Genomic DNA, 23576 nt, shown 5'->3' with positions numbered 1-23576 from the left:
CCTTCCGATATTCTGTACTCGTACCTTTCATGGATGCATGGCCTACCGAAGTTTTGCATGAGCAGCTCTGCCATCTGGTTTCTTCAGCTTTAGAATCCCTTCTACGTCAGCAACGTGAGTGACGAACCCTCGTGCTATTTCTACGCAAGTAGCGAGTTGCCAGACGGTCCCTCTTTCAGAGCTCCGACTTCAACAAGCCTGGGCATCTACGAGAACCTGCGGTATGTCGTGATCTTGCACTATGGCATCACTGTGGCTACACCTCGTTCATAACCTACGCTGCTGGTGCTGCCTGGCCCATCTCTTTCAGATTCCGAAACCCAACACTACTAACAACTGCCACTGCCAACGCCACTGCTACCGCTGCACACTGTTCGACGACACCTTCAGCGTTGTTCCCCTCAACATCTTCAACTCTCGGCACGTGCCAGGAACTGGCCAGTACGCACACCATTTGCACATAATTGTGCATCGCACTAGGCGAGGGGCCCTGTAGCGGTGCGACTATCGCCTCCAGAGCCTGCGAAGAAAAAGACAGCTCACGTGCAAGTAGCGCAAGAACGAAATGCGCTAGCACGCTCAACCTGAGTGGCCGCAGTAGCTGCCACTCCCGAGATCCCGTGGCACCATGGCTGGCCGGCCTGAACTGTGACCATGGCGGCTACCTCTTCGCGTCGCCTTCCATAGCAGCACAGCTGCAATTGCCTCCAAGTGCGAAGAACTGCTCCATAGAGCAAAAGGTTCACTCTAGTTCAAATTATCAGATTTGAAATTTGAAACTAAGTGCCACTCTCTTATTTCTCCTTAGACGAGCAAAAGCACCTTTTGGGATCACTGAACATGATTGAATTAAGTGAAGTAGATGATTTCGAATCAAGGAACTAAACTGAAGTAAATGATGTCGAATCAAGGAAATAAACTGAAACACTTTTCAACCACAGCAGAACCTTGTCTATATGTTTTTATTGCTGAAATAAAGATATGACAGCGAAGGTAGTGCTCAATAGGCTTTGTGCCAGGACAATACACAGCTTAGAAACATACAATTGAAAATGTAGAGACAGAATTCCGCTATTATATCAGGCACACAAAACTAAACGTTCATCCGACAAGACAGACATGCTAAAATAGAAGAGAAACAAGCATTTACCACATAGTTAAAAACTTATGCAGATCCAACGCGTGAAGCAAAGCTTTCCTGGAGCGGTTGATGAAAATCCATAAATTTAACCCATTACATTCCTGTCTTTGGCAAAAAGGCGCAGGCTTGTGCACTAGCACACTCATGCGACACAATATAAGAAGTGTTACGTTGGCCTGTATTTCTTATGTAGGTATTGGCCACTTAGCAGACCACCCATTGTGGGTTGGTGATGGAAGTAATCATCAACACGAGGAGATCATCTCGAAGAGCAAGTTGGCAATGGCACAATATGTACCACGAAAGCTTCACTTCACACATATTGCAACATGCGAGCTGGACCTGAACAACTTTTCTTCCTAATATGGCAAGTGTTTGTTTTCCTACTGTGCCAGTATGTATCGGGCAGCTTGCAAGTACAAGCAACACCACAATTACTTAAGAAGTGCAGTGAATCCACTTGAAACAAACGTGCACCCATGCAATGTTTGCCAACACTATGCCAGCAAACACAGAAAAGAAGGACTGTGGTAATAACCCTAGCATGCAGGAAGTAAGGGGAGGCAGGCTGACACTTACATTCGTCTCCTATTGGAGATGGACACTGAAAGGGATGGTTCAGCAGATGCGATGGATTGGGGGCTCAGAGGTTCATATCTGGCCATCCAGAGGAAGCAGGCACCACAGCAAGGGCAGAAAACATCATCATCGTGATAGGAAAGGAAGAAGAGCCAGCACCCACGAGGAAGACCACTATGCTTTTCACTTAGTATTCTTTCCCTCCGATAACAGGGGACAATAAGAAGCTTTAGCTCGGGACCAACTTCAATTTCCCTACTGAAATACAGTAGAACCTCATTGACATGTTTTCGAAAAAAACTTCACAGAAGACATACTAACTGGGAAAACATACAATCAGAAGTAACTAAATGTTTGATACACTCAACAAAACTTGTTGCTGAGCTAGTTGGTTCATGACTTAAAAACAAATGTCATGGCGCTAAGCAGAGGAGGATGAAGTGAGATACAAACGACATATGGGTGCCATATATGGATGCTCATATAACGTGGTAACCTTTGTTTAACAAGCTTAACTGTAATTGACATCCACGTAATGCGAAGCGCTGCATGAATCGTTGCGGTATGAAGCACGAGACACCAACGCACATAAAGCTAGGCTTCAGTGGCCCGAGACTCATTTTGTTGTTTTCCTATTGCTTAGTGTTTTAGATGGCGACGGGAAACAAATGAAATCGAGCCGATAGGCGATGCCGGATGCCCCCGAAGCAAAACGCAACAGTCGCAATGTGCCACCTGCAGTAGGGAATGGCAGCACATTTGTGTTCTCGCCTACTAAAAGCGTGCAGCACGCTTCCAACGGCACTATGTCCCATCCGCTGTTTAACAGATGGGTGAGAATGCTTATCGCAATGGGCTTGGTGGCGGTAGCTGTTCACGTGGCTTATGACGACCCTGTAGGAGATTTGCTGGTACCGGAGTATGAAACAAATATGAATACGAAAATAAGTCTGCCGGCGTTTTCCCGCGAAACGGGCGAGCAAGTATTGCGGGGAAACTGATGCAGTGGGCGGCGACTGTTCTCGATCGCGTGGGCCTTGCAGCTTTTATTGCGATAGCAATTATATGTTACGGGGATGGTGGGAGTATAGACTGTATTTGCAATGTATATACAAGTAAATTCAATGGGGTTAAGATGGCAGACTAGTGACAACACGCAGCAGCCAGCTTTTTGCGATCTTCCTCTCTCTTCTTTTATCCCTCCGTAACAATACGGACACTCCAGGTGGACTTCTGTCGTCTGCATCGGTGTCGCCGTGATGTTCCGTATAAAGTCCAAGGGCGATAAGACCGCCGCCCCCCGCACCCTACACTATGTGCGAGTGAAAGAGAGAGGGGAACCGACGATCGCGGCTCAATCTTGCCCATGCGAAAGAGAGGAGAACGGGGAGGGAGGCACTGAATGTTACGAGGCACCGGGAGCAGGGGAGAGAAGGGGGCGGCATTCTACTCCAGCAGTAACTGCTTATGTGGCAGCTGATTGCGGTCACACAGCCGTATTTTGAGAGCGATCTACGTTGAGGGCAGAGTCTAGACGCAGCGACGGCTTGTAACTGTGCATGCTCCGTGTTTTCGGCACTCAGTTTGCGTTGCAGCGATAGCACGAATGTCACTTTGCTCACTGCTGCTGCACTTGCTCATGCTAGCGTTTTGACAGCGAGTGTTTGCGGTGATCGAGTGTGATGTGTTCATGTGTGCTGTGCGTGCTGACACCATGCTTCTTAATTTAGGTAGCAAGTGAATGTTTACAAGCTGATACGGCCGATAAAAGTGCTATCCCTACTTCGTATGCCAGTCTGCTAATTTGCTATTGCAATCGATGCTTTGCCTTTCTGGCGAAACTGACTTCACTATCTGAACAGGCCGAGAACCTGTCAGTAATTACATTATTGTTATTATTGTTATTATTATTGGTGGCGGAGGCAGCGGCAGTGGCGGTAGTAGTACCGTATTTACTCGCACAATGATCACACTTTTTTGTCAAAAATATTTATGCAAATTCAAGGGTGCGATCATTATGGGGGTAAATTTCCCATGAGAAGAAAAATTTTTTCATCCCGCGTTTCCTGTGGGATGACAAGCAGGTGGCTGCTGCTGTCAGTGCCGGACACAAAAAAAAAGAATGGCGGCCGGCGAAGCAAGCCGAACGCGCCGAATGCGATAATCTTTCTTCTCCAGGTACATTACGCGCATTGAAACAGTTTCTTCCGTATCAGTAATGAATAATATCGTTATTATTGGCAAGTTTGCGACAATACCGTAGCCACGTCCACTTTGAGGGGACAGAAACAGATGGGCACGCTTAGCTACCAGTGACAAACCGATGGCAGGCATGCTGCGGGAACTGCGGCATTTGTCTTCACTGCTATCCTAATATGGCACGTTTCTGCTAAGGGTGGGCGAATATCTTAGCTGCGTTGCAAGTGTTGGCGTATGAATAGGGTACACTCCTAACACATCAGTGTAAATGTGGCCACTATCATTGCCGCTCGCGATTTGTTGCGTGCCCACGAGTGCAGACGAGAAGAAACGAAAGGCACCCTTTATGTTGTTGTTTGCCAAAACCATTATGAAGCCTACAAATAATAAAGCCGAGGCAAGTTTGGTTGTAGCTTTTCATGGAAATGCAAAAAGTGATGAAAGGAATGAAATGGGGTATCTGCTTAAGAATGTTGGGTGTGTGCAGAGCGCTTGGTATGTCTTCAAGAGTCGTTTGCATAGCACTCGACAGATGGAAAGCGCGATCATCATTAACTAGACTTGGCACACGACATATTGCTGAGACAAGTTCAGGCTGCGATCATTACACGGGAAAGAAAAAAAATTGAATTTTGATGACAAAATTAAGGGGTGCGATCATTATGCGAGTAAATACAGTAGTAGTACCTTGTTCTTTTTCCCGTTTGCATGGGATCTAGCGATCGGGCAAGTTATACTACCATCTCCTTCTGCAGCAGGAAACGTGGTGCGTTTGGGTTATCATTTATTGAAAGCGCTTCAAACGGCACCATGCGCTGTGAAACAGATCGGTCAAGATGCTTATCACAATAGGGTTGATGGCGATAGCTGGGAATGCGACGTGCGACGACCCGCCAGGCGATTTGCTCATACAGGAATAAAACTGATTGCATGTCGGCATTTTCACGACATAAGGGCCGGCTGAGTGCTGTGAAGCTGCCACGGCAGGCTGCTACCGTTTTTAATTGCACACGACTCGCGCGCTATCTCGTTTAGATGGGATGTAACGACTGCAAAATGTATCGTATGATCGGAGTTCCACTATGTGCTGAACACTGGTGACGAAAGATTGCATTTTCCAGGAGCATATAAATCAATGAAAATAAGCGCAACTCTACTCTAATTTTTTGTGTTCCCTATCGCGAATGTTAGCACCGGAAAATTGTATGTAATGTGATTGTATCAATGAGGTTTTAATGTACATGTAAAATGCAGAAATGCTTTTCTGGGATAACGCTCGACTCACTTCAATCAAGCTTGTTGCATTCGAGAATAAATTTGAGCAACTCTAGGAAGGAAAAAATTAATTTAGGAAATATTTCTGACAGTAATTGTAAAAAATTGGCAAGTTTAAAAAAAAAGAATTGAAGCCCAATGTTTACAAACCCGTGAACCAGCGCCAAAAACAGATATAGCAGTTCTGTAAACTGCATTTGTTAGAGCATCTAGAACAGAAAATTTGGATATATAAATTTACAACTTTCGAAAAAGTTTTACAATGTTTAAGAGGGCTTAGTAAAAAAAACTAAAAAATTTATGCTACATTTAAGAATGGTGTATACTACACCAATTTTGTCCACTTTACATGTACTACTGGGTGCACTTTACATAATTGTGGCATCTTTTCTTATTGCTAGCTACACAGTTGTAAACTTCATAGTTGAGTTTTCTTAAGTTCTGCAACTTTCAATATGTTTTTTTTTATTTATGGCGTAAATTGATAACCCTCTTCCTTCAGTTACTAGATTTCAACTTAGTGTCAAATACAACAAACCTAATCAAAATGAGTGCAGTGGTCGCCAAGAAAAGCTATTTCTCCATTCCCATGTATTTAGATTCCCATGTATTTAGCTGGATAGGCAATAGATATAGATAGGGGTTAAAACTCTGGAGATAAAGCTTCCTCTTAATAATTAGCCACAAACCCAGTGTCAAGCAGTAGAACCCTAGAGTGACCGATGCCAAGGAAAGCAAAGAGTAATGGTAATAATTTACATACAGGCGCAGCATGTACCTAGTCATCACTAGGGAAGAAAACCGCCCTTCAACGTGTTCTTTGTGGTGCTCTACTGACATAGCAACACATGCGGACCTGCTCCTTTGCTTCTCTGTACTTGTATAATAAGTGCTCATGGAAGAACACAGACCTCAGAACGCTAAATAACCCATCTGCCAGCACTGGTAGTAGCAGTCCTTTAGCACTGTGTGCTTCTTTCATCTGTTCACTGCGATCGAGCCTTCAACAAAAACCTGGCGACGACTGATCTAACACGAAAACTTACTGTCAGTAGAGCTAGGCTGATCAAGGCGGTGCAAGACAGTAAGGGTGTAGCAAGCAGCAATTTTTGAGACCGAATCGAGTATGAAACCGAATAGTGCCATAATCAAATCGACCATCTTTTCTAGTAGCTTTTGAATAATGAACAGCCATTATCACAATTAGTATTATAATATGATCTTCACATCCCAGTATCCTTAAAGTTACAAGTTTCTATCATTACATAGTATGTAATGAAGTGTTGTTCATTAGGAGCACAAATGGAGCATTAGAAGCAAACAAGTACTTTCTTTACATGCACAGGGCTCTTCAGAGAGTGCGAAGGATCACTGTACATACAGCCTGTAAAGCACGGCTACCTAAGTGGCCTAGCCTGCTCCACTGCACAAGTCCTCATGTTTTTGTCTGTACTATGCCCGCGGGGGTTGAAAATTTATTGTACTTTTGCTACACTTTTGTACTTATTTGGGCACAGTCAACATTTCAAAACATTCTAAAAGTATTTGAAACATTATCGCATTTACGATTAGTGACTGTTCGATTTGAAGGCAGAGCCGAATAGGACACTGTTTGATTCATTATTTGAAAGTTTCCGATATTTACACACCCCTACAAGGCAGTGCATGGATTCACACGCCATGAAAAAAAAAATTTACATGACTAAAATCTGTTAAAAGACATACGAAACCAAAAAAAAGAAACTCAAGTGGTTTGAGATAGTCAAACTACAGAAATTCCTTTTTGCTCTCCTCAGTTTTGATGATTATGCTTGTGTATCATTTTTGTGAACTTGAAACACAGGCACACCCGAGCAAGGCTCCGCATGCATAGAAAGACACTCCAGTGAAGTGAGGCATAAGAGGACAGGTGAAAAAAAAAAAAAAGACATTTGCACATTACAGATGCATCGCAAGAGACCTCTCACTGCTGACTGATAACAAACAAAAAGTTCAATACACTTTCCGGCAAATATACAATTTCTGTAAGACATTTCATCAATTATCTCAAACCTTTCTATTCCCTACCAGCTGTGAAAATGACTGCCTATCCTCATCAATGAAGAATAATGTTTACTGAATCCCTCGGACTCCAGTTTTCTGGACTATTCAACTATAGATCTTTCCTACGAAGACCCTCTGGATGCTGTCATAAACACCCACATTGGTTTGCTGCAAACGGATGCGAGCACTTGCTGAAAGGAAAGAATGCACCGTTGGGCTGGTTCGTTTGTCATGGCTTAAAAATTGTGCCAGAGAACACGAAAGTCAAACGGGGCAACATCAAGACGATCACAAGTGTCTTGCGATTATGTTCACATTTGCCCTTTGCATAGTCTGGCACCATTTGCAAGCACTGGCACGGTTATGGATCTGTCTAAGGTCACTTGAAACATCTCTAAAAGCCCATTTTCCATCTCCCAAACGTAAACAGTGGGAAGGTCTACAGTGTGGTGCAAGAAAAAGTATCGCAGTCTGTTTTGGTTTGTTTCTTCTACAAGGCAGTGAACAAATACAGAGCCCATGCCGCACAAGTTTTGCACTTCAGAATATTTCTGGTGGTCTCTTACCTCAGCATGAGCACAGAGATTGCCACCAAGCTGTAGGCCAGCAGCGTTCCAATTGACATCATGTTGGCCAGCTCTTGCACGTTAAATATCATCGCCATCACGCCTGCAAAAACGTGCAGCCGCAGGAGCGATGTTTCAAGTTTCCTAGCTCTGGTAAAACGGGAACTCGCTGAATGTGCCAATGCAACAGCAAAGAAAGAACATGCAGTGTCAAACTGCGCATAATCAAACACTGGCAAGCGAACGTTTAAGAGAACTTGTACCCAACCGGGGCTAATCGAAGCTGGGAATCTCAACATTGGCAGCTGAACTGTACCTCACAGGACCTACTCGACTTGATTGACCATTTGAGGCTTAGGGGACGATGAAAAAAACGCGGAAACTTTTTAGACTGACAAAGTATTATTTCAAAGCTATTTTCGCAAATTTCATGGTACTAAGTTAATTACACAATTAGAAGAGAAACTAAAGGTAAAAGTTCAAATTTCTTAATTTGAACTTTTCAAACTTCTTAATTAATCTTGCACCAAAACCCCCAACACTAGTACGGCAGTGTGGCATCCCAGATTTCGAAGTATTTTTTTCATATTTGGGCTGTCGCTGCAGCTCAGCAAAAGTTCTCAAAAGTGTTTAGTCTTGAGTAAGGTGGCTGTCTGGATTCGTTTGTACAACATATTGGTGAAGTGCAGCACAGATATGCAGAAGGACAGAAGAAACAAGGCGACAGACGAGGGCTAACTTCCAACAGAAAGTTTAATTTTCGATGACCTATGTTTGTACCCGACACTCATCACATTGCACATGCACAATTTGCGTCCTCAGGAAGGATAAGTGCTCATCTGACAACTGCACAGATGGCATGCCGACACGCCCAGAGCCAAGTTGCAAAATAATTTCAGCCTCAATTATTTCATGTGTCAGTTGATCACCGCTTACACTGACAACAGTACATTGAGCAAACAACGGTTCATAGCCACACAAACTGCAGCTATGCACTAGCCAACCATTGCGTACCGTTTTCTTGACAATGTTCGAGTGTTCCCTTAGTTGGTCATTCATACTGCATCCCGTTTGACCTATTTATTGTTTACCACAAGAAATAGGGAAACCATAAACTATGTTACTAGCACAGGTGACGAATTAGTTTTTGTGCTTGCTGTTGGAAATGTCGCCACACGCCAGATATCTGCAACAAAAAGCACAAAAATCCGTCTGAGTGCGTTATACCAAGAGAGGGCTCGTGGCGGCACCCCCAAGTCCTCAGAGGTCTTGCAAATTGCTGCAATCTCAGGGGTAATGCCTAGGAGCTGCACGTTAGTAGGTCATGCGTCATTTCCAGAGTGGTAATGGTGGTATATTTTTTTCAGTTTCAGCATCAAACAGCTACATTGGCATGCCTTTTCCCATGTTTTCCCTCGTATTTAAAACGTCAAATTTTGCATGGAGGCTCCTCTATATAGACATTACTTAAAGCCAGGCTTTTGACGCGATCCGAAGTTTCATTGCAGTTGGCCTTTATTGTCGAGGTCGCAACAACACATGTTGCAGCTGCCCGTATTGCCATGACAGCACACGACAGTACTCGATTTCACTACAACATAGTAAACAAGCAAAGAATAGAAGTCCACTGTTAATGCTAGTTATGACATGCATGGAGTTGCTGGATGATTAGTCGTAATCTCTAGTGTAGACTGTGCGATCGCTCTGCTCTCAAGTGCAGATGTGCAATCTTGGTGCAATTAAATGCTCAATGACACGCTCTTGGCAACTGGCAGTTTTCTAAGAGCCTCTGGAATCTCTTAAACTGTTTAAACTGTTGAGACATGGCAGAAAAAGAAAGAAGCAGACTTGCTTCACCAATATTGTAAATTTTGGGAACCTGTTGGGCAAAATTACAGCTTCACTCTTGAGGTTTGGTTGTCCTGTTGATCTTTCAAATACCTTCGTAGTTCTCCATGATGTAACGCAGTGCATGACATACAAATCTTTAAAAATGAATCTCAAGAAAACAACAAGACAGCCACGAGTGCAGTAGAATCTTGTTCGTTGTTTCAGAAAAAAAGAACTCAAGAAACATATCATCTGAAGTGACTAAGAAAGTTTGACAGAATCAACTGTAGTTCACATAACTGCAGTTGACATAATGTGAAGCGTTTTGCAAATCGCTGGGGCACGAGGCTAGAGATGCCAATGTTTGTCAAGCGGGTGGGGCTTTAGTGGCCCCGAGACACATTTTATTGTTTTCCTATTGCGTAATGTTTTAAGACGGCGACCGGTAACTGGAACGAAATCGAGCTGGTGAGCGACACCAGATGCCAGCGAAGCAAAACGTGATACTCCCATCACGCCGCCTGCGGCAGGCAACAGCAGCACATTAGGATTATCGCCTACTAAAAGTATGCAGCATACTACCTATGGGACTGCATGCCATGCATTGTAAAACACATAATGCTTTTGATATAATGATCAGATATAATGCTTTTGCATTAATAAACGCAACTCTATTGTGTCACATTTTGGGTTACAGACTCCGAACGTTGGAGCCGGGTAATCATACTTAATGGCATCATATTAATGAGGTTCTGCTGTACAGTTACTCCTAGGAGATACACTTGATGTGTATTCAAGCAGTCAAAGTAACTAAAATATGAGATGAAGCTGCCTATCATAAGCTTGCACAACACATGTCATCCACATATTGCCTATGAAGTATAGAAACGTTGACATTTTTCCCCAGTAGGTACACAGTTGTCAGGGTAATCAATTCGGATCAATGATTAACGTACCGTCAGTGTCAGAATGAGAGTAGAATGGGAAAACTATCAATTATCTACATCTTCCTACTTTTGTTTTCACTGGTTTGTGTTTACACCAGCCCAAATCGTTCCTGAATGCCAAGATTTCTATTGCATCATATTTAGTGGCAAACTATACATCAACATCGCAACAGAGTTCGAATCAAATCATCTGCAGGAGACAATCGCATCTAAATGTTCCTATGTGAATTTCAGTGCTCTATCCATGGCTGCAGAAGCCGCATTCCCTTCATACCCCGTTTCCACGCAATGCAGTTAAAGCTACAAGTAATGTCAGCCCTGAATCAGCTCTATGCTATTAACTATGAATGCCATCCATTGTTTACTGCTGGTTCTGCCATGCAGCGATACAGGTGAGTGGAAGCTCTAGTAGCAATCAGTGAGCCCTTCTTACTCGCGGGCCACAAGTTAGTACCGATTCCCAATTGGCTAGTGAGGCCCACGACTTTCTCATCGCGTTTGTTTGTTTGCTTGAGACTGCACATTTTTGTTTGTTTGCTCAAGACTGCACTTTTTAGAAATCCAGCAGGTACTCATTTCAAGTTCCCGTACTGACCGGCAAATACGCCTGACACAGCAGTGGCGATCAGGGGCGTCTTGAAGCGTGGGTGCACGATGGCCAGGAAGCGGAAGATGAGTCCATCCGAGCCCATGGCGTAGAGGACACGTGGCAAAGGGAACATGCCGCCCAAAAGACTGCGGGGCCATGCAAAATTGGTCGGCCAACAACACAACACTGAGTGCATAGCTTTGGTCAGCCACATAAGCGTGTCAACCATGCATACATGTGCAGCACATAATGCAAGTTTGGCTTCGCCTTAATAAACGAAGGGAAAATCAGGAGGATCAGAAAATACTGAAGTTTAAAGTGCCAAAGAAAAAAATTGCGAAAGATGCAAAGCTTTGCTTCAGTTACTGTTGCTATTAGTACAGTCAAACCTTGTTAAAGTGAACATGTATACAGTAGGACCTCGTTGATATGTTTTGGAAAAAAGTGCGAGAAGAAAACTTGCTAACCAGGAAAACGTACGACCCCAAGTAACTAAAAATTTCGCAGACTCAAGTGTATTTGACATCCATGTAATGCAAAGTGTTTTGCACGAGAGGCACGAGAGACGCGCATCAAGCTGGTGGGGCGTCGGCAGGCTCAGAGACATTTTATTGTTTTCCTATTGCGTAGTGTTTAAAGACTGAGGAAAAACAAACGCAATCGAGCTAGTGGCCGATGCCCGATGGCGCCGAAGTGAAATGTAACACTCGCATCATGCCGCATGCAGCGGCGAAGGGCGGCGCATTTCGGTTATCGCCTACTAAACGTGCACTGTGCCCCACATGTGTTTTCATGTATGTGAGAGGGCAGGCGAGTATTGCAGGGAAGCCGATGTGGCATGCAGCTACTGTTTTCAATCGCGCAGGCCTCGCACCTTTTCTTGTTTACTAAGAGGCTGGCGACTGGAGAACATACAATCGCAGTCTGCAGCAGGGAACGGCGGTGCGTTTGGTTATATCTATTAAAAGCTTGCAGTACGCTTCCAACGGCACAACGCACTGTGAAACAGATAGGCGGCAATGCTTATCAATATGCTTGGCAGCGCGATAGTTGAGAATGTGGCATGCAACGACTTCAGAGGTGATTTGCTGGTACCGAAATAAGAAACTGGGTGGTGCCGGTGTTTTCACGAGAGAAAAGTGGGTGAATGTTGCGGTGAAGCTATATACTGTTCTCGACTGCACACGCTTCGCGCATTTTCTTGTTTGCATAGGATCTAGCAGATGGAAAACGTATCCTATGATCACAGTTTGCTGATGTACTGAACGTTGGTGCCGGAAACGTATGAATCGGTAAAGCATAAGTGTAACTCTATTGGGTCATGTTTTGTGTTCTTGATTGCAGACGTTGGTGCCGGGAAATCGCATGCAGTGGGACTGTATCAACGAGGTTCTATTGTATTATACTGAAATAGTCTGTATTGAATTCGGATGGAAATTGAACGAAAATTATGCTCATTTGAACTTTACATGCTGAATCCACCTAGGTGTGCAATGAATATAGCGTATTCATTTGTGCAAGGCCCACACTTTTTCTTTCCGGATATTTTACAGGGTGTGGGTCTTACACGAGGAAAGCTTATGGCTACTCACTGAAGCCTCAAACTGCGCTCGGACTGCTATGCCGAATAACGGATCAATCAGCGGTTGACTATAAACACTTTTAATCGGTCGTCCTTAGAATTTCCGTTGCCCTGGTCGTTCGATGAGCTCACCTCATCAGCATTTTCGCCAAACTGGTCGTCCTCCACGGTGTCTGTTACTGTTTAAGATTCCCATTCCATTGAAGTTCTTGACAGTCTTAAAAAAAACGTGTTCACAATCGATGCATACACTTCTAGCAGTGACACCCTCTTAGTGCACCCAAAAGCATGATGCAGCTATATCTGCTAAACGATGCACCTCAGTACAGTCAACACAGTCTGCGAAGCACGCTGCATCTGCGCTGTGGCGTGATCAGACATGATCGTGATCTGGCGAGATATCTTGACAGTGACACCATCTCCAATACTACATACCTGGAAACCTTTTAGTTTGTCAGGAACCATTTCTAGTTTTTTTTAAAGGACGATCTTGGCTTTATTTTGTTGTTTCTGGAGTTCATACATGCCAGCACTACAAACTATACTGCCGTGTCGAAATTTGTTTTAACAGAAATAACTTTTGAAGTCGTGCATAGTGCCCGTGCTTACCGAGCAATTCCTTTGTTTGTTTCTGCCTAACAAACAGATGCTGTCACACCTCGAGTTCTGACGCTGCTCTCCGTTTTCGCCTAATTCAGGTGCTAACCAAAAAAAGCATGCTCTACTAACATGTGCAAAAGCACGGCCAATAATTTGCGAGGCCACATCACCTACAATGAAACAACACTGCAGACTGGTTAGCAGTTCAATTATATTTTGCAATAATTAAATAATTATCTTGACATATTGACAGAGGCAGTAAGGACAACTGCAAAAAAAAAATATTTGAAAAATCTCAATGCTATTTTCATATTTTCACAGAGATGACAACACTTCGAACTATATTTTCTCTCTGTCTTTATTTCAAACATTGAGCTAACTTCCACAGCCCTTACCTTGTGGAAAGCCCAGTCAGAGCCCCAATGGAGACGATCCACTTGGCCACTGACCAGCCAACCTGCGAAGTATTGCATGCTTCATTTCATTTTTTTGCATCTCCCCTGGAACATAGCATAAACAGCCTGAAAGCTATGAGAGCAATACGATCTAGAAGTCCTGCTTTCTCCACTGGCCAGCCGTACGAGACAAGAATTCAGTTCCCAGCACGTTCCCATTTCTTTCTCTCTGCTATTGTCATTTGAGAGTGCCTATTATGGTGAATGCTCTAAAACAAGAGTGCGTGTCATTTATGCCGAGATTTGGTTTGCAGTTCATTTGGTTTGGTTTGATTTGGTTTGTTGTTGTCTCATCTGCTAACATTGTCAAAATGACAACACCAGATCCCAACAATATCTAGCTGCCTGAAATGAATAGAAATGATGCTACTACATACATTCTCATAAAGTTCAATAGAAGCAAAATTGCAATCTGAACAAAATATTGTTGAAGTACTGCTGACTTTAGGAAACTGGCGCTATTATGCAACACATCAGACCCGTGCCCATTTTTCTTGCTAAAAAATAAGGCGCGCGTTCAATTTCTACTTTCTGCAAGAGCTTTAATGTCATTTCCACATTAGTTTTCTACTTTGGACAGAAAGAAAGTTAACTTGAATTTGATTCAGTGGAGTATTAAAATTAGGCAAATACTGCTAAATAAATCAGCAGTGTATGCTTGTCGCTGCTTTTTTTCATCATATTTAATTTGACCCAGCAGATCATTTGATCAATCTCGGTGGGTAGCCAGGGTCAAATTAACGCAAGCTTACTGTATTTGACCTATAGAAAGATCACAGAATAGTATTTGACATTCCAAATGGCAAACTAGCGTATGGCGCAGAATTTGCCTCTCCTTTTAAGAGCACTGAGAACTACGAAATTTGCAGAAACAATGCTGTAATGATGCCTTCTTGTACTAGGAAATCCAGATTAGTCATGTTCTTTTGAATCGTGCTGCATCTGTAACCTTACAACCTGAAGGCAAACACAGATTTTCAGCTGTCAACATCAGTTATGACAGTATATTAGTAACGTAAAACCCCACTACAGCCTGCTGGCAAGTTCACTGTTCATTCCCCACTTGCACGGACCCTAGAAAAATTAAATATTTTGGCACACTTATGCTGGATCAGCTGATATTATGCCCCCAGCGTACTAAAACGCCTACGTCACTTAAAGTTAACTGACAAGACTTGGCGACGTTGCAGCAAAATTTAACATGAATTAAGCGACATGCTTAAAAATAGTGGCAGCACCAGTGATCTGTGAGCACCCCGTCTCTTGAAGGCTCCCCTGAACTGCAGGAACTGCTACTAATAGGAAAACGAACAATGTGACACGGGTGCCTTGTGAAGGGCAAGCATTGCCACAAGTCAAGACCCAAGCTGTGTGCTGGCCCACTCAGGCATCGCTGACAACATGTGGGTACTCCACACCTCACTGTTGTACGCACCAACAAAACTACTTTTTATAAAATCTCGAGTCTCTCGGGTCTCGAATCCGGCAACATTGATGCCTTCAGGTAGCATATGTGGCTTTATTGACCAGTGGCCTTCACCCAAAAAGGTCGCATTCTCATGATGCCTGGGGCAAAAAGGATGTTCCACATCCGCTGCAAAGGTCTGCGAGTGGTGGTGCTGGCTAACACTCCCAGGGTTCTACTAGTACACATAAATACCCAAGAAAGTGGATGGGGAAATGGCGCCGCGGTAGCTCAATTGGTAGGGCATCGCATGCGAAATGCGAAGGTTGTGGGTTCGATTCCCACCTGCGGCAAGTTGTTTTTTCATCCACTTTAATTTCCATTAATTTATCGTTTCTTTATTTCATTTATTAAGCACAAGTAATTTCGCCTATGTTGTCCTTGGTGTCAGTGTTTGTTGGCTTCTCATGATATGACTAGTAAAAATCGGGCCCCTCGGTTAACCCCTTTTCTTCTCTTTTATAAAACAAGTTACTCACGTTTTAAGCCACCTCTCTACCTGTGCTGGAAGAAAAATACTTGCTTAATCCTACCCCTGAATTTCCGAGTTCATGCAATACAAATGGACAGCATGTAAAGGAACACAAAACTATGTAGATGGGCGCTACCTACATCAGAAATAAAAAGGTGTAGTAGGATTCATGTTCCCAGGAGAGTAGAAGTGCTTCAAGCCACGACTGGATGAGGGCGAGAGGTTCTATTTTTTATTTACAAAATCACTTTTTTTAGCTCTCATTCTTATGACGAGACTGTACAAGAGGCATCATACTGTGAACAATTAGCGAAATCATTAATTCAGAATAAACTCGCAGTGGAAAATCAAGAATGTCACACCCTCTGCACTGCAAAGAACACAGTAGAAAAAACTAATTGAAATAGACCTAGCAGTTGCGAAGAAATAAGTGGGACAAGCTGAGCAGGAGGCAAGAACAAAAGTTGAGAAAAAAGCTTTCGAAGTTGTGCCTTAGATCTTACGTTATCAAAAGGCATCAGGGTTCTAGTCATTGACGCCCTATCAAATGAGGGGCTTCTAGAGTGTCTTGCCTTGGGTCTAAAGTGCTTTGCTTTGCTTCTTTCCCCCAAGGCATCCTTTTCCCCTGCTCTGTGAAGAGCATGTTGAACAGGTTGCAGACAAAATATTGCAGAGTATCACAAACGCACAGCGGGTCTCAGAATTGTATTTGCATACTTGCTTGTTGACAGCATGACTCGTATAATGTCTCTGTTGCATTCAATGGCGAATTTTTTGCCCTTTTTAAGCAATGACCAGGTGACTAAACAAAGGCTATCAGCAGCATTTCGAATTTTTCTTCCCTGGGCAACGGCTGAGGAGCTAACAGCACATCAGAAAGGCGATAGTACGTGGGCAGCAATGCAGATGGAACATGCATGCCTTGCAAGCCCACACTGATGTGGAGGCTTTTCCTTTCGCGGCCCGACGTTTGCACCAGCTACCATTTCGAAGAACATTGTACTGCACAAAATTTTCCCCTAGAACCTTGCGAGGGCCTGGAGAGCTCACAGAATGCAGTCAAAGATTTGCTGAATATTGCGAGCATACTTAAATTAGACGTTCTTGTTCTCCCACCTACCCCCTTTTATTTTTCAAACGTAAATATGTTCATTTTTCACTTTTCTTGGCTCATTCACACCGCACACATATTTCGGGTGTGAGTTAATTGAAATAACCAAGCCAAAAAAAGCAAAAATAACCCAACCTGCACTGCAGCTCAACAACCCGTTACCAAGAAATATAAATAAAAGATTCACTGACGATTACGATACTATTGTGAAGTTTGAGCGCAGCTGTACGAGTGTTTTCATTTTGCGATATATTGGCTGGTGCGGACAATCTGTCTTGTGCAACACACAGCAAATGGAGTGAAGTGCGGCACGAGTGCCTCGCGAATCCGCAGGTCACGACAACCAGCGCATAGTTGACACATGGGCGCGATGCACACCAGTAGCCATCACCAGAACTCCCGAGATGCGCGCAACTCTGGCGCCATCTCGTAGCCATCGTTACCACACTTTTCTTGTCATGCTTTCGCCATACACTCGTCCACTTTCCGCCTCATGGTTCCGCTGCACCCTCCCCTCCGCTTTCTTCACGTCTTTCATTCCCCACTGTGCTCCACGTTCGCTTTTATCACTCGCTTAGCTCCTTCGCTCAAATATGCGGACACCGACGCCTGCCGCAGGAACGGGCACGTAAGAGCTGCGCTCTAATGGAATAAAATAAAAGCCTAACTTCAATTCGCGATGTGCTTCATTGCAGGTCACGAAGCACAGATGCACAAAACGCTTAGACACTGGTCCAAGGAGTCCACACACATTATGCTCAATCGCGGAGTCTGAGGGGCCGATGTGCCAAATGTTTAGCCGCGGGTCAAAAAGCACGAGCGCGATGTGCATGGTAGTGGATCCGCGTATTGCTTGCGCGATGTGCTTGGAAGCGAAGTCCGAAGCACCGATGCTCAAGAGGCTTACCCGGGTGTCTGAGAATTTCGCATGGAAATTGTTTGGTTGCAAAGTGCATGTCACCGATGCTCAGAATGCTTACCCATGGACCTAAGACATCCAGAAACGGAGAGACCGGCTGCACTTCTGCAATGTCCGTGTCGTGCCCATTTCGACATTTGTCGAGATCACGGTGGTCGAGACGTCGCGAGCGCCGAACTAACTGGCAACCACGCTGGAGCCAGGTGACGGGCACGGCTAATTAGAGACTCCAGAATGACCTTCAATCATTTGCTTTTTGCGCCTTTGTTTCTGCATGGAGGAGATAGCTAGAGGGACACATTTGAAGACCAAGAAATGCACTTTCTGACAAGGCCAAGATGGTGGCGCTCGGTCGCGCTGTTCTAAATACAGTCGAACCCACTTATAACGATATTCAAGAGCCACGAAAATTCCATTGTTATAGCTGATAATTGTTATAACCGGGTTGCATGAAAAAAAATTAAATAAGGGGACGGCAGAGCTGATATGAGCAAACTATATAGGCACGGATGCCAGTGACCCTCCCCACCACCTTCCTCCGCCCGGCTGATCAATGTGTTCACTCGTTTAACTGCTTCCTGGACGCTCCGAACGCGTGTAACAAGCCGCGGCTGTCGGCGTTAAAAAATGGCACTGCTATAACAACTGCAAAGAGGTGTCACGGGTGGCAAGCGATCTGCGAGCACCGTCGAGGCATCGCATTGATGGCCCCAAAAGGGGCCCTTTAAAAATTGCGAGAAGGCTGCCGTGGCAGCCTGTCAGAATGAGAAATCCAGAAGAAACGCTGAGGTGAAATCGCCAGAAGCATCTCACCACGTACGAGAAAACCCTATCTCCGTCAGCATTGCATGCTTTACGCGAAGCTTGCCAACATCCTTCTCCAAGGCATCCAGGTGCTCCACGTAGTGCAGTGGAACGTTCCTCACGAAAACAAAGCTCCGGAGGGACTGAATCATCTGCTGGGCCTCCTGTGAGGACCACATTGAGGCAGCCTGCCCTATCGCATCGTCGCTGCCGTCGTCGCCGTCGCTATCTGATGCAAGCACGTTCGCGATGATTGTCTCATAGGTTAGAAGCACCTAGTTTTCAAATCTATAGCTGTGCGCTTTCTTTTCACCGGCAACGTCGTGCATTGCCAATGATCAGCAGGCGGATCAGCCATCTTCCATTTCGGCAGCGAGTCAAGCGAAGTTGCGAATCCACGTGGCCAGGAACGACTTTGACACAACCAACAAAAAGGAACGAGAGCGATTAACACTTTCCTGTCCGCGCCTATGCCCATCGACAGTATGTTATCGATGGTTCCAACGTCGATTTTCTCCCGTTCAGAGCGCTTATGGACAGCTAGCGCCATCCAGCGCATAAAAGGACAACTATTTTTCAAGTTTCGGTTTTGTGTTTCCTTTTTTGGCCGCGGGAGGGATTTTTAAAACGCCTTTTAATCGCGCTTGACGAGCGCGCTTAGTTTCGGATATGGCGTCGACGTCGCGCGCAGCTGCTCCTCGGAAACGGCGAGTTTCGACGGATTCCGATGAGTCTGCATCAGAATTTTGTGATGGTGGTAGCAGCGGAGACTCGGGAGATGATTTTGACTCATCTGACTTCAGCACGGACGGTGAAAGTGCGTCAAGTAGCCCCGGAACGTCGACAGGTATCCGCCGGTAAGTTCCGTTTTCCACTCCGAGCCATTTTATCGCGGCCGCGATCAGATCTAAAGACATGCGGCGTGTTCTAAAGGCTACGGCTCTTATCTGCAGGGTGTCAACGTCGTTTGGACAGGACCACTTGTCGGCGGCGGCACAAAAAGTGGAGTTTTGCGCGAGAAGACGGCCGGGAGTCGACCTCGGCACTGCGCTCCGTAGTGCCGCGCGGCGCTTCGCAAGAGCTGTCGACTTCTTCGCGCTGTTCTTCACGGCGGAAATAATCACCGAGATATGCACGATGACAAATAAATATGCGTGGATGCATATTTTGGAGAAGCAATCATACAGTGAGAGAGATGGATCTTGGAAGGAAGTGACTCCCGATGAGATGAAGTTTATCGGACTTCTCATTTACATGGGTATTGTACAAGTACCGCGCTTGCACTGCTACTGGAGCACGCGGAAATTATTTTCTGGTCTTCTTCCGCCTTCGGTAATGCCAAGAAATAGATTCAAAGCGTTGCTTGCATTCCTGAGTGTGTCCGACCCTGAGAAGACAACTGCCGCATCTCATGGCAAGCTGCATCGCGTAGCTTCGCTGCTGAAGCACATTAACGCCTCATGCGCCCAATTTTTCCAGCCTGATCGGAGCCTCTCCGTTGACGAGAGGATGGCAAAATCCAAAGGCAGATCCGGAATTAGACAGTACATGCGGAACAAAGTTATTAAATGGGGGTATAAATTGTGGGTTTTGGCGGACTCCAAATCTGGTTACACTGTTCAGTTCAGTGTATACACAGGAAAGCGTGAAGCACCTAGCGCACGTGGGCTGGCATTCGATGTTGTGACGCAACTGGCAGAGGACTACCTAGATCAAGGGTACATCATTTATTTAGACAACTTTTACACGTCGACATCCTTGTTCGTACACTTGTTGGAGCGCAAGACGCTTGCTTGTGGCACAACGCGCAAGGATCGTCGGGGCTTTCCAGCCGAGCTCAAGGACACCCAATGGGAAAAAAAAAGCAAAGAGAGGAGATGTTCGCTGGCTACGGGACCAGGACGTACTATATTTCCAATGGAAGGACAAGCGTGTCGTTCACATGATGTCGACAGCCCACACAGCCAACAAATTCGTACTTGCGAAGCGCCGAAGGAAAGTGGACAAGTGGCAAGAAGTATCGGTGAAAAAGCCAATGCTGATTGACAAGTACAATGTGGGCATGCTCGGCGTCGATAAATCGGACCAGCTGATTGGGACATACAATGTTCTGATGAAGTGCGTGCGTTAGTGGAAAACGCTGTTTTTCCACAGTATAGATATTGCTGTTAACAGCTTTATTCTATTTGATGAGCACTGTCGGCAACATCCCGAAGTACCTGAATTGTCAAGGGGTTCGCGCTTTGATCAGTTCGCGTTCAGGCTAGAGCTGGTAGAGCAGCTCATAGGGCTTGATGAGCAACAACATCCAGAACCCAAGGCTCCTCCTGCTGTTCCCGCTACATGTGCCCCTAAGGATCAAAAGCACAAGCCCCAGAAGCTACAAAGATACAGGAACTGCAAATTGTGCTATCAAGAACGGAAAGTGGAACAAAAAACTAACGTTTTCTGCGAGATGTGCTCCGCAAACTTGTGCTTCACCACATCACGCAACTGCTTTGTGCGGTGGCACGATAGCCACTAGGGATAACCTTTTCCTTTGTAAAAAAATAAGGTGTACAGATAGAAAGTTTATATTTGCAGGAATGTTGTATACGGCCTGTCCCTTCAAAATGTATATTTCGAATTTTTTTTATGTTGTCTTGGTGCAAAGCAGCATCGACGTTTTTGCGGAGTTTCCTCGTATTTGTTACAAATTTTTTATTAAAAGATTTTTTTTCAATTGGTAATAAGTGTTTGCTTTCAAACAACACCATTAAAAAGCACATTCCCTCTTCTACAAATTGATACTAAACATTTTAATATCAAACAATTGGTGTAGCAGCAAAAAAAATGTTTACTAGACCACCCGAAAAGTGCTTATTTTCCCACGGACAGGAAAGTGTTAAGCTGTTCGCAGAACTGCACTGAATGAGGAGCCAGCGAGCAACATGCGAGCAATCTGCTTGGGGTGAAGTTGGCACGGTCCATTTGTGTTTTGTACGGTGGGGCGGCGTAGAACAATGGGCGCAGTCGCTTTTTGTTCGGAGGGGTGGAAGGGCGACGGGAGAGAGCCGCGTGGAGATGGCTGCAAAATGAGCGCGCGGTGGCTGTTGTAGCAGTGGCCCATCGTGCAGCGGCTCGAATTTCTCGTTTTCCTTTTTTCTTTTCAAGGATTTTGCATTTCACTACCTTTCGGCTCGGACACCCAGCAGCCAGACTTCGTCATAATCGATAATGCGGCATCGGGGCATTGTAGTAACCGGGTTATTTCATCATGGAAAACATACAAAAGTCGACGGTGCAGCAGCTTCTCATTGTTATAACCGACATATTGTTAAAACCGGTATCGTTATAAATGGGTTTGACTATTGTGGCTTTGAAAACGCTGTTCTATCCCGATTTCTGCAAAATTTTTGGTCACCTTGGTTGATACAACGAATGGTTTTTGTGTACTTCTATGTGGTTTTCAACTACTTTACTTTAGAAATGGATAGAAAAAAATTTATGGAAACTGGAAATGAGACTTTCAAAAGATACTCTTTTTTGGCCATTTTTCCTAGTGAAAAGCTGCGGGGTGCCCTTAAATAAAAACGAAAGTGAGGAAAACTATTTACTGTGTCAGTAGTCCCTCAAATTCTTGAACACAGCTGTGCAAAGGCAGAGTTCGCATACCTGCTGAAAGACAAAGGGCAGCGGTGCGGACACGTCCTGCGCATAATATGGCCACAGGAGCGTCTCGATGATGGAGACGCCAACGTACGCCAGGAACACGATGCTGAGTGAGAGGACTATGCCAATGGGGATGGCCCGTCGGGGATTCCGGACCTCCTCACCTGAGAGAGAGAGATAGGAATATAGAAAGGCAGGAATGTTAACCAGTCAGGAGTCTGGTTGGCTACACTACGCTGGGGGAAGGGAGAAGGGGAAAGAAGAGAAGGGAGAGAGAAGGTGTAGATACATGTACAGACAGTACTTGAGTTAAAACAACGAGACAGCATAATAGGGATGAATGGCAGGTCCCCTCCCATAGCTCAATTCCAGGTTCTAGTGTTCCTGCTGTCATTGCATCTTTCGCCGCTGTCATCCCGTCATTAGTTCATCGAGATTATTATTGTTATCTTTGATGCCGAGCATCTATCAGTGTTTTAAGGCAATCATCAGAGGCGCTACACTGAATTCGAGAACACTAAACCACATAATTCTATTTTTATGCATTTCCCATTGAGATGTAACAAGTGAGCTGCATTTCAATAGTGATGGCATATTTGGCAATATCTTGGCGAGCGTTTCCTCCCACTGTCTAGGCCACAGCTTGTAGATTTTCATACGAGCTTTTATGACTCGCATGCCACATACCATATTTAACGTATTACAGTAAAACCTCGTGAATTCAGATTTCACGGGACTAACAAAAATGCCCGAATTAGCCGAATATCGAATTATTGAGGGCATCAAGAAAATGAACGAATGCGCACTATGTCAACAATTTACTGAATGAACCAGCAGTTCCTGTTTTGCACAAAATCAGTGCGGAAGGTGCAATTCTCATTGTCTTGTCAGTGCTCACTGTGGCACAGGTCTCATGACCTTCACAGCGTGGCACGCACGTCTTTACAAGACACGCTTATTTTTCTTGCCGGTGAGCTGGTCGCCAACAGATTATCCGTCCATCACGATGTAGCCGGTGCTCCTCATCCTCGACCGGTTTGCACCAAGTCAAAACAAAACTACGCTTCGCTGCTAACGCTGTGGATGAAACCACGGCTGCTACGAAGCAATCATGGACGGTGACTGAAGGTTCTGAAGGCGCGCCGCCAACGTGCGCGTTGGGTCGAAACGAAGCTACGATTTGTGACAACAACTGCGGACAATGCAGCGGTCGCTATCGATGCAATCACGGATGGCAATTATGCCTTGTGAAGGCACGCGGCTGATGAGGTGCCATGAGCTGCGGTAAACGCAAGAATAAAGATAAAGGCTTCAATGGCACAAATTGGGACTAAGCGTCCTGCCATTG

General features: G+C 44.9%; 1 protein-coding gene and 1 non-coding gene across 4 annotated transcripts in view; one reads left to right on the top strand and one right to left on the bottom strand.

The window, feature by feature from the left end:
* The window catches only part of LOC135915920 (cationic amino acid transporter 2-like), a 146813-nt gene that overhangs the window by 33720 nt on the left and 89517 nt on the right, over positions 1-23576 (bottom strand). For 2 of the 3 annotated variants that reach the window (XM_065449109.1, XM_065449111.1), the window contains exons 8-12: positions 22232-22392; positions 13747-13808; positions 11176-11315; positions 7804-7906; positions 1721-1798 (exon numbers count right to left, since the gene is read on the bottom strand). In XM_065449109.1, coding sequence (XP_065305181.1) covers positions 1721-1798; positions 7804-7906; positions 11176-11315; positions 13747-13808; positions 22232-22392 — 544 coding nt within the window. The remainder of the gene's footprint in view (positions 1-1720; positions 1799-7803; positions 7907-11175; positions 11316-13746; positions 13809-22231; positions 22393-23576) is intronic. The other variant, XM_065449110.1, reaches the window with a different exon arrangement.
* On the top strand, positions 15492-15564 carry TRNAS-CGA (transfer RNA serine (anticodon CGA)). Its single transcript has one exon. It is a non-coding gene; the product is annotated as a tRNA-Ser (tRNA).

Source organism: Dermacentor albipictus, chromosome 2 (assembly GCF_038994185.2).
Source record: "Dermacentor albipictus isolate Rhodes 1998 colony chromosome 2, USDA_Dalb.pri_finalv2, whole genome shotgun sequence".
Classification (NCBI taxonomy): Eukaryota; Metazoa; Arthropoda; class Arachnida; order Ixodida; family Ixodidae; genus Dermacentor; species Dermacentor albipictus.
Note: the sequence above shows the minus strand (reverse complement) of the source record. Positions and strands in the feature narration are given on the sequence as shown.